Raw genomic sequence first — 12075 nt, forward strand, 5'->3', positions numbered from 1 at the left:
GTTGAAGTTGGCAACATTGCAGTTGGCAAGGCGGCGCCATGGCTTGCTGTGAAGAACTTCGTCATCATCGTGCAGTTCGTTGTCATTGCTCTGTTGTGACATTGATGTACTACGTGTGATCATGTGTAAAGTAACCTCACCACATAGGATACAAGGTTAACACATCTGGCACCCCATATGCAACCAAATAACGTGTTTATGTGTGAGTTCGGACGACGCAACCAAACACCGTGCTAAGCCATCCCTTAATGGGTGAGAACTAAATACGACCAGCTAGACAGGTTATAGATGTAGTTTTAAATAATGCATTTGTTCAACCAGCCTCATATGAGGCAGCGTTGAGCTAGCCAGGCCGGGCTGCCAAACGCGCTCCTAATGGACGCCACTGGACCGTAGACTGACACGTAGGGATGAAACCTTTTCGCCCTGTTCACATCCAAGCGCTGGAGATCAGAGACAAAACCAAGAGAGACACACCGTCAGTCTTACAGCGTAACACTAGTGGGAACAGTGCCTTTAGTCCCGGCTCATAAGGGGTTTTAGTCCCGATTCACCAACCGGGACTAAAGAGGACAATTTAATCTCTAATCACCCATCCTCACCCTAGTTGCCAAGTGTGCATTTGTTGTTTTCCTCACAATAGTAAGCTATCAATCCTAAACAACTTGGGTCTTGATGTCATGTCACATGATTTAATTTTTTGAATTACAAACAATTATTAAAATAAACTTAATAAGTAACAATAATAGTGAATTTCAATGAAAACAACCTAATATTTTTAAATAAAATTACTTTTTTTGGAAAAACTTCTTTTTGAAATAACTTTTTTTTCATTTGGAATTTTGAGCATGTGAGAAAACTTCACCAGGCAAGCCCGGGTGAAATCGAGTACCAATTTTTTCTAGTTTTTTTTTATATATTAATTTTTTTTGGACGTCGTATGCAAAAGTTATAGCCGTTTATTTTTTTCCTTTTTTGCAAAAATGGTCAAAATTCATATCTCAAAATTTCTATACCGACTAGACACTAAAACCTAACAACATCTTAAAGGATTTTATTTTTTGAAGATTTTACCATTTTTGTTTATTTTTTGAAGATTTATCATTTTTGTTTATTTTCTACAAAACTCAAAGTATCAAGGTTTTAGACGAAAACTCATCTGCTACAAAGGCATTTTTTAAAAATTAATTGAACTGTAGATTTTGTTGTGCATTAAATATGCACCATACTACAACATGTTAAAATCTACAGAAAGAACTAACTAAAAATAATAATAAACAACAATTAAATGACTAAAACAACTATATAAGCAAAAAAAATATTTCTTTAATTAAAATCCTAATTTAAATTATTCTAAAATAACCAAATAAATCTTACGGTGACAACAATCTAACACATGAGTGGGAGCAAAAAAAATTAAATTAAAAACTATTTGTAAACTCAAGTTATTAAAAACTGGGTTTGAAGCAAATTTAAATAAATTCAAATTTAAACCATTCAAATTTGAAAATTAATGGCACAAACAGAAACTAGACAAAATTTTGAATCTAATGCAAAAAGAATCAATCAAAAACATCAAATATCCTAAAAGATATAATCAATTTAAAATAGAAACTACAAACAAGAATTTAAAAACAGAAAAAAAATATCTGAATACCTTTAGTCCCGGTTCGTGTCACGAACCGGGACTAAAGGTCTACCCTTTAGTCCTGGTTCAAGACACCAGCCGGGACTAAATCCTCCAAACCCTTTAGTCCCGGTTCGAGACATGAACCAGGACTAAAGGTCCAAGACACGAACCGGGACTAAATCCTCCAAACCCTTTAGTCTCGTGTCGAGACACAAATCGGGACTAAAGGCTCCTTACGGGCCGTGACCAAAGCCTCGTGCGATTTGGGACGACGTAGCCGGGCCTTTAGTCCCGGCCCAGAGGCAGGCCGGGACTAAAGGGTTCAGGCCAAAGGCCCTTTTTCTACTAGTGTAAACTACGCATGTTTAACTATTTTCGCGGGCACCACGTCGTCAAACTCGCCGTTTTATTCTCCCGGAACAGTAATGCTACACATACGGACAATTACAGACTGATTTTGTTTACATGATGACATGGCAACAGGTGATTGGAGAGAAAAAGAGTGAGGCGGGTCACCCGATGAAAAATCAGGAAGGACTGAGATTATTTAGGAAAGGTCCGTAATGACTCCGTAAAAGTCCCGTAGATCTAGAATTATTGCTCCCGGAATTGCCTCGTAGGCCTTCGTCAAACTTCGCCAACTGGGGTTTGGACTTTTGGAGTGATGCGACTGGTGTGGCCATGCATGGCCCATGGGATTGGAAGCTGAGCTGAGATTGCCCGCCATCTGACTTTCGCGGCACACGCAGTGACAGAAACTGTACACTTTGACGACCGCTTCCACAAAAAAGAAAAAAAAAATGTTTTCCTGCATGGCTGCACATCTCTCATGATCGTCGACCACCTTTGCAAGTTACCCCTATCGGCTCAAATGGAATCAGATCATTAGAAAACTAGTAGGCGGAGGCGCGGCCGTCGTGAAGCTTGTTTGGATGGTTACACAAGGAAAGAAAGCATGAGTAAGAAAACTGACAGTTGGTAATGTGTGAGTCAATTTAACTTCGAAAAATATCGAAAGATATCAAAAAACAGTTCACCTATAGTTACATGTACTTAGCTATATATTTTAAATGTTTCGGCAAAAGTTGTTCCTATCAAGATAGCCGAAGTCTGAAAACTATCTAATACAACCAAAAGTTATACAGAATGAAGCATCCTGCGAACCGAAGAAAATTGCTCCAACATGAAGATCACATTTTATAGATAACACCCCACCCTATAATAGATGAAATTTTATATTAATGAATGAAGCAAGATACAGTAGATGAAAAAAAACAAAAAAAGTGAATTAAAAAAATACTCCCTCCTTTCCTAAATATAAGTCTTTTAAGCGATTTCACTAAGGGTCTACATACGGAACAAAATGATTGAATCTATAATCTAAAGTATGTCTATATACATCCCTATGTAGTTCACTAGTGAAATCTCTATAAAGACTTATATTTAGGAACGGAGGGAGTAGAAAGGATCCACCAATAGACAAAGCCTACTCTTTTAGGCTCGGTATAGGTAGCCGAGTTAAAAACCCAACAGTGTTAATGTTTTATGTAATGCATACAAACATCAGTTCACAAAACAGCAAAAAATTGAATGAAGATACTCAAGTGAAAAGATGGAATCTTTGGCATTACAGTGCAATGACGATTTCTTTATACATAATATTTTGAGTAATATATGTTGCAACCCGTAATTCTTAGTTGTGAAAAAATAGCATGCATGATTGATCGAATTAGAGATGCATTATCAGTTAAATCAAGCCTAACTCTCACAGTTTAATTGGTATTAACCTAGATGCTCTAAGGCACATAATTTTCTTTAATTTTCTTATCCTATGATGTCCTACGGAAAAAGCTGCTAGGTAGTGCATCATAATTAACCTAACTTTATATGGAAGGTAGAATAAGGAAAAACTGCTACCGTTTATACTACTCACAATGTTATAGGGATTGGGTGTGTGTGCGCATTTACATAGGTGAGTGTAACTGTGTTGATGCTGATGCTCGCATTTTTCTGAATTTATTCCGGTCTCTCCTGATAGCGTTATATGGGTTGGGTGTGCGGGTGCATTCATAGAAGTCAGTGTATGTGACATCTACGGTGTACTCTTTTGGCTCCGTTGCTCCCACTTTCCTGGATTTATTTAAGCATCTTTGGTGATATTCATTCAGTACGAGAAGACGTCCCCGTCAACCACGGAAGCATGTATGGTGCCTTCATCGGTTTCAAAATGTAGTCCCGGCTTAGTATCTCAAATGTTTTCATATAGATAGTGTGCTTGCGTGTGTTCATAAGTCTATAACGCTGGTGCTCGCGTATATGTGTGCACCGGCGTTATATTGTGTCAAAAAACAGTAGCAAACACAAAAAGAAAAATCTAATAGTGAATTAAATAAAAACCAACACGTGTCACGTACAGAAGCACTGAAGGTAGAGTACTTCAAATGCATGACAGTGAAGCTAGCTTAGCAACTTCAATTATTTACTATATACGTTGAAACACTCGCTGTCGATGGTGGCCAGTTGCGATACCCACTGCCAGTCCTCGTTGTCGCACACGTCGCTCCTCACGAAATAGACCCCGGGTTTAGCTCATTGGGCCAACGGAGCAACAACGACAAGATCAGAGGAAGAAAGAGAGACATGGTTAAAGAAAGTTGGGCCGTCACTACGCTTTTGCTGCAACATGTGCCGAAGGAAGAGAAATATCTCTTGAGAACGATGAAATGATTCGTGAAGGGTCATGCGAAGGGACGGGAGAGGAGGATATATAAAATGATGGGTAAGTAACAAACGCAAGTGACGAACCAATTTGTGGTTAAATGATAAGGAGAACAATGGTATCCCAACTCATGAGAGTTCCAGTCGTAGACTTGACATTGATGCTTATATTTTTAAATTTATTCTAGCCCTTCATGAGATGTGCATTCAGTAAGAGGAGACATTCTCATCGGCTACGAAGGTGTCTATAACGACTTCATCAATCTTAAGAGAATGTGTCGGCTCAGTCTTTGAATTGCGCTTATAGGAATAGAATATGCGCGTGCGCATTCATAGGAATAGGTATATGCAGGGGCGGAGCCAGGATTTGAACATGAGGGGGGCGAGGCAATCAACTGAACTGGGGCTGGAATTATCATCTATAACAGGTTGCTCCTCTGGTGGATTTGCAGTTTCAGCTGCATTAGAGGTAGAAGCAATAGGCTTGAAAAACGAATCTATTTTTGTTGTATTCTTCTTTCTCTTCATCCTTCAGTAAGTGGAACAGTAAATTAAACTATCTTCATGAAAACGGCACTAATTCACCAAGATTAACAGTGTGTCTGCGACGACGTACCTTGATTGCGAGTTGAAGTTTTGATTTGTTGATGTATATATCATGGCATCATGCCGATCAGCCGATGAAGCACGAACTGAACTCTGAAGTTTAGACCACTTCCCTAGTCCCTATTACGACGGCGACGGAGAACGGGAAGCGACAGGCGACGAAGAATGAGAAGCGACAGATGACGGGCAGGCAGGGACGGCCGGCGATGCAGAACCTGAAGACTCGAAGGATCAGCGATTGACAAACTATTACGTACAGGGGCATCCTGGTGGCAGCGACATTGAGGGATCAGCGATCCAGACTTCAGAGTCCAGCGGCGCCCTGGCTGCACGTAATCTAATCACATCCAGTTTTTTAGGCTAGATTGAAGGATATAACTGCTTTTCCTTGGCTGTGGCTGCATGCACGTAATCACATCCAGTTTTTTAGGCTTAATTAATGATTCCCACGTTGGGCCTTGGGCAGTTGGGCTAGCAAGTTTTCTAACTCCACCAAAAAATTAGCGATCAGCCATCACATAAAAGCTAAGCTATATGTACAAACTACCAGGACACTAGTAGTACCTACTAACGAACTATCATGGGGGGCCAGCCGGTGGGGGGGGGGGGGGGGGGGTCTGACCCCTGCTGGCACCCCCTGCCTCCGCCCCTGGGTATATGTACATACATATGAACATCTATGTCTATACTATGTTAAAAAATGCCTTCGACTATAATTCTCAAGCAGCATGATTTTTTCTTTTTGAAAAAAATCAGGCTCAGTCAATACATGGCAAACAGATAAATATGGTGACGTGTCAATTAAGAAGAGAACCATCGCCCAACACTTGAAATGCACCGGAGGGTGCTAGCTTAGCAGCTTTAATATAGTACTCCCTCCGTTCCTAAACATAAGTCTTTTAAGATTTTTCACTAGAAGTCTAATTACGAAACAAAATGAGTGAATCTACACTATAAAGTATGTCTATATACATCCTTATGTAGTCCATTAATGAAACATCTTTAAAGACTTATATTTAGTACCGGAGGGAGTAGTATATATCATGATGCCTTAAAAATTATGAAGTAAGTATAGATCATGTAAGTAGCATCAACAACGAAAGGGGTCACATTTTTGGAAGAACGAGATTCAGAAGAGCTACTGAATCGATTTACATGAAAGCATCAAGGATGAGTCATGAGTGAATCAAAGAGGTCTCATGGTGAATCAACTTCAACTCAGCCTAGCATGTTTTGAGAGAACGAGATCGAAAGTTCTAGTGTTAATTTACATGAAAACATCAACGATGAATGGATCAGCTGGGACAAGCTAGCTAGCTCTCCCGAACTACGTACTGCGAGAAGCACCCTGGTCAGTGGTCAGTGCTGCGCCGGCGGGGCACAGGTGATGTGCGCGTTGTTGGAGCGGCACGACGGCCCCGCCGCCGAGTCTTCCGCCTCCCCTCCCAGCACCCGCCGCGCCAGCTTCCTTCCCAGCGCTTGCCGCAGCACCGGCGCCCCTGAACCCTTCCTCTGCTCCGACGACACAACGCCACCGCCGCCCATTGCCCAAGTTGCAGCAGCACCCCCATCAGCAGCGTTTGCTTCATGATGACCGGTCGCGCCCTCCTCCGTGGAGGGCCGGATTACGGTCGACCCGTCGTCGCGGCCGTAGGGTTCCGTTTGGACGGTGCCGTGAACCATCGTCGGAGAGTGGACCCTGGACATCTGCGGCTCCCGGGGAGACGGTCTTGACCCGTAGGAGCTCTGCACAAGGGCACCCATGAGAAGAAGCAGCGTGAGCCAAGCGTGCGAGCGCCGTGCCATTTTCGCCTGGGTTTCGGCGAGGCACTACGTACGTACGTAGGTAGGTGTCGGTGAGCTTTCTTTCGAAGAATAGATACTACTGAGCGCTGGCTCTTTTACCACAAACGACGAGTGACAAACTAACCAGGAATACAACTGTTACTGCAATGCAGAGATGCACCGGCACGCACGGCCTACTTATAGAGGGTGTTGGGACGTACGTGGAGAAGAGAAGATAGACCGAAATGACGAGGCAATGGCGAGGAAAGGCACCCTGCCCACGCACACAGTTTTCTTTTCACCGGGCCGGCATGTGACGAGGCCTTCTTGCTAAGTAACGTGCGGGGTGAAGAATACACTACACATTAGCATAGTGTATGTATCATCTGGATTCTTGAGTCTGTCTATCTCGAGCAGCAAACGTTGAAGTTGGGAGGGACGGACAGACAGTCTGCCTGGAAACTACGCGTGTCTCCTTTGGCTCTGGCCGGCCGTGTCTGGCATGACAGACTTGCATTGCATGCATGCGGCACCCCACCTGTCGGCGCGTGGTTTTGCACCTACTGTAGCACGTGGATCATTTTACAAGAAGATACGCTGGTGTTGCATTCTGCAGTAGTATATGTGCATCAAAGATTCGCTGAGGTGTGAAAGTGTTGCATCTACTAGTAGCTGGTAACGGGTAAGTAAGAGCATCTATAGCGGGACCTCTTAAACCCGTTTTAAACGTTAGAACGGTCTGTCTGCATCATTGACTGATCACAAAAAATTAACACAATTAGACCCTTTATATTCATCTCAAATGTCCGGATTGATCGGCATCTTTTATATCTATCTCAAATATAAAAACATTATGAGAGCTCGTGGACGTGTCCGGACATACCTGGTCAGTTCGTTAAGTAGGACGCACACCATTCAAGATCACCTTTTTTCTTTCTTTCTTTATTCTTTTCTTTTTCTTTTCTTCTTCGTCAATCACGTGTAAATGATCGAACATATGAAAAGAAATATGAAAGATGCGGCTGCATGGATAAAAAATAAGGATTTAAAACGAACACGTTCGATCACTAATCGGTCGTGTCTACAGGCATTTGAGAATTTGCAAGTTTCAGCTGCAGATGTTTTTATTTTTTTGAAAAATAGGATCTTCCGCCAACACATCTTTCTCTGTCGCCGTCACTGCCTCACCGATGGACATCGGTAGGAGCTCCTCAAAGTACAGCACAAGGAAAACCCACCGTCTCTACTACCGGGATTCTAGCATACACGATCTATCTCTTCACGTGCGCTCATGGAAAGTGACGGCTTTTAAAAATCTAAAAATATACTAGTACTACATTCTACATGCATCTGCATGCATGAGGATCGACCACCTTTGCAAATGGAAGCAAGTCTTGACCGGCGCCTTACGAATGAAATGCTTAGACTAGAATCATATATCATCAAAATAACGAAAGGTTCACATTTCTGGAAGAACAAGATCGAAAGAGCTACTGTTAATTTACATGAAGGCACCATCAAGGGACGAAGGAATCAGCTGGGACTAGCTGGTCAGTGGTTAGTGCCGCACCGGCAGGGCACAGGTGATGCGCGCGTTGTTGGAGTGGCACGACGGTCCGGCCGCCGAGTCCTCCGCCTCCCCTCCCAGCATCCGCCGCGCCAGCTTCGAGCCCAGCATCCTTCCGAGCGCCTGCTGCAGCACCGGCGCCACTGAACCGACGATACACCACCACTGCCTCCCATCGCCACTCCAACGACACACCACCACTGCCTCCCATCGCCGAAGCTGCAACCGCGCCACCATCGCCAGCGCTCGCTCCATGATGACCGGCCGGACCCTTCTCCGTGGAGGGCTGGACCGTCCCGTCGTCCCGGAGGCGCGGTCGTTCGGCGGCGGCGTGGACCACCGGAGATACGGCCCCGGGCTCCTGCGGCTCCGGAGGAGACGGTTTTGACCCGCAGGAGCTCTGCACAAGGGCAGACGCGAGAAGAAGCAGCGGGAGCCAAGCGCGTGAGCACCGTGCCATTTTGATCAGGGTCCGCGTGGGTACGAACTAGCTTGGTGATCGAGGGACAAGACTAGGGATAACTAAAACTGTTACTGCAAATGCTTGCAATGCAGAGACGCACAGGCACACATGTCAGCCTGGACGCCCGCTCGTGGACCGCTCGGTCCGAGCCGGCTCGGTCCAGGCCCGACCATAAAAACCGGCCGGTCCGGTCCCTCAAAACAAGACCGAATTTTGGTCGGTCCGGTCCGGTTAAAGCCCGGTCCGACCGAGCGGACCGAACAGCTCCCCGGCGGCATGGCGAGGGCACGGCCGCGGCATGGCGAGGCATGGCGGGGGTGTGCTGGAGGCATGGCGGGGGCGTGCTGGAGGAGTGCCGGGGTGGTGCTGGAGGTATGGCGGCTCAGGCATGGCGGGGGAGACGTGCTATGCCGCCGCCGTCATCCAGAGCACGAGATGGAGGAGGACGTGGCCACTGTCCTCTCCAGAACGAACCACCATGTCCAGGAGTTTCGCAAGCATCGGATCGCCTTCCCCCCCGTAACAAAATCGATGGGATTCGCCACGAATCAGTCGGGATCTTGCTCGATCTCCAGCTCCGGCCGTCGCTGTTCATCGTTGATTCCGTCGCCGTCGCTGCTTCTCCGGCCTCCCCGACCTCGGTATCGAGCTCTACATGAGTGCCCGCACCTATTCCTTCTGTCTCCGCTTCCGATTACGACCTAGAGCCTTCGATAGTCAATGCCATGGTCATCACCTCGCCGCCGGTGAGCTGTTGGCCGGTCCGCCGGTCCGGCCCGGGCTTTTGCCTCGCCGGTGCGGTCCCTGAAAAGAGGACCGCTAGCCTGCTCGGTCCGGTCCGGACCGGACCGCCGGCGGCCGGTCCAAACGCCGGCTCGGACCAGGACCGGACCGGCCCGGACCGTGTCCACCCTGACACACATGTCGTACTTTATAGAGTACCCCGTACCGACGTAGTACGTGGAGAAGAGAAGACAGACCTTCTTGCTAATGGCAAGGAAAGACGCGTTTTTTAACCAGCATGCATGCATGTATATATGATGTACATCTTCCGTAAGACACGCGTCAGCCACCTTAAGACACGCGTCCAAATGACTATGCGGTTATGCAACAAAGACTATGTTTCTGAAACATATACGATGTTGCAGTGGTCTACTATAGATTTATGTTCTGACCATCCGACCGCCACCAGCCGTCCATGCCGCTCATGAACGTTGCAAAAAATTTCCGCAACTTGAGCTTTGTTGTAAAAATTCCTGAAACATTAACTTTTGTTGCAAAAAATCTTCCGCAAAAGTACCTATGTTGCAGAAAGACAAAGAAAAGAAAAATCCTGCAACAAGCAAATTGTTTCTGAAACTCGACCGTTGTTTCAGGAATTAACGGGTCCAAAGTTTATTTCTTACAACAAAGCGAAAGTTTCTGCAACTCAGCCATCGTTTCAGGAATTATGGGGTGCCTGACCGGAGCAGATCCGACGGCCACATGTAGATCGAACGGCCCTCCAAGTGGTGGAGTAGCAGGCTCCTTTTAAAAATCTAAAAATATGCTACTAGTACGTTCTACATGCATGCAGATGCATGAGGATCGACCACCTTTGCGAATGGAAGCAAGTCTTGATCCGGCGCCTTACGAATGAAATGCGTAGACTAACGAAAGAGGTTCACATTTCTGGAAGAACAAACTAAGGTCGAAAGAGCTAGTGTTAATTTACATGATGAAGGCATCATATCAAGGGACGAAGGAATCAGCTCGGACTAGCTGGTCAGTAGCGCAGTTGCCGGGAACGTGGAACGGTGCCACGTCCCCTGTACCGTCGACCAAAACGATGCGTGCAGCGGCGCCCAGCGGCGCCGGCGGCTGCTGTCGTCGTGCGGGCTCCGGACGCGGCGCTCGGCGGCGTGCAGTGGAGGGCGGGCGGCGGACGCGGTGCCCAGCGGTTGGTGTCGACGTGCGGGCTCCGGACGCGGCGCTCGGCGGCCTACAGCGGAGGGCGGACGCGGTGCTCAACGGACGGACGTCGCCGGCCGGTGGTGTGGATCGGCGGATGCGGTGCCCGGCCGGCTTCCCGCTGGAGTTTGGGAATCATGCGTAAGGGGCAAATGGAATCAATGGATTTGTATCCAGTTTGGCTTTCGGTGTATTGAAAGGACAAGTAACACGGAACATGCCATGTATGGCTAACGTAAAAAAGGACTGTTCCCTAGTTGTACCTACAATCAAGCCACGTAAGTAGCTATATGATGTACATCTGTATTACAATAGCTGTTCCCTAGTTGTACCTACAATCAATGGACACGGATCAAGCCACGTAAGTAGCTATATGGAGTACAATAGAATCAATTGATTTGTATCCATTTTGACTCTCATGGTGATGAGGGTCGAGGCGCCGTGTCGTTCCGGGATCCGTGTCGTAAACTTGGCATTGGCAACAAACTCGGTGGTCAGTGCTGCGCCGGCGGGGCACAGGTGATGCGTGCGTTGTTGGAGTGGCACGAAGGCCCGGCCGCCGAGTCCTCCGCCTCCCCTCCCAGCATCCGCCGCGCCAGCTTCGAGCCCAGCATCCTTTCCAGCGCCTGCTGCAGCACCGGCGCCCCTGAACCCTTCCTCTGCTCCGACGACACACCGCCACTGCCGCCCATCGCCGAAGCTGCAACCGCGCCACCATCGCCAGCGCTCGCTCCATGATGACCGGCCGCACCCTTCTCCGTGGAGGGCTGGACTTGGGGCGCCCCGTCGTCCCGGAGGCGCGGTCGTTCGGCGGCGGCGTGGACCACCGGAGATACGGCCCCGGGCTCCTGCGGCTCCGGAGGAGACGGTCTCGACCAGCAGGAGCTCTGCACAAGGGCAGACGCGAGAAGAAGCAGCGGGAGCCAAGCGCGTGAGCACCGTGCCATTTTGATCAGGGTTCGGGAAAGGCAGTGGGTACGAGCTAGCTTGGTGATCGAGGGACAAGACTAGGGATAACTAAAACTGTTACTGCAAATGCTTGCAATGCAGAGACGCACAGGCACACATGCCGTACTTTATAGAGTCCCCCGCACCGACGTAGTACGTGGAGAAGAGAAGACAGACCTTCTTGCTAATGGCAAGGAAAGACGCGTTTTTCACCCAGCATGCATGCATGCATGTATATACCACGTATATACCATGAGCATGCCACATAGACGCGAGAAGAGTAGAACACCTGAGCACAGCACGTATCATCAACTTGAGCATAGGGCCTCAAAAGTGTGCCTGGAAACTACGCGTGTGTGTGACATGGCATGCAGCACCTGTCGGTGCGTGGTTTTGTATTCCATACGC

General features: G+C 47.3%; 2 protein-coding genes and 1 pseudogene across 2 annotated transcripts; all 3 read right to left on the bottom strand.

The window, feature by feature from the left end:
- Positions 1-6313: 6313 nt before the first annotated feature.
- LOC123446760 lies at positions 6314-6760 on the bottom strand. The gene has a single exon (XM_045123304.1). It carries the CDS (start codon positions 6758-6760, stop codon positions 6314-6316), a length of 447 nt encoding a protein of 148 aa, XP_044979239.1.
- Positions 6761-8297: 1537 nt separating this feature from the next.
- Positions 8298-8766, bottom strand: LOC123450148 (annotated as a pseudogene).
- Positions 8767-10974: 2208 nt separating this feature from the next.
- LOC123446957 lies at positions 10975-11666 on the bottom strand. The gene has a single exon (XM_045123504.1). It carries the CDS (start codon positions 11664-11666, stop codon positions 11214-11216), a length of 453 nt encoding a protein of 150 aa, XP_044979439.1. The 3' UTR covers positions 10975-11213.
- Positions 11667-12075: the final 409 nt, after the last annotated feature.

Source organism: Hordeum vulgare, chromosome 4H (genome assembly GCF_904849725.1).
Source record: "Hordeum vulgare subsp. vulgare chromosome 4H, MorexV3_pseudomolecules_assembly, whole genome shotgun sequence".
NCBI lineage: Eukaryota > Viridiplantae > Streptophyta > Magnoliopsida > Poales > Poaceae > Hordeum > Hordeum vulgare.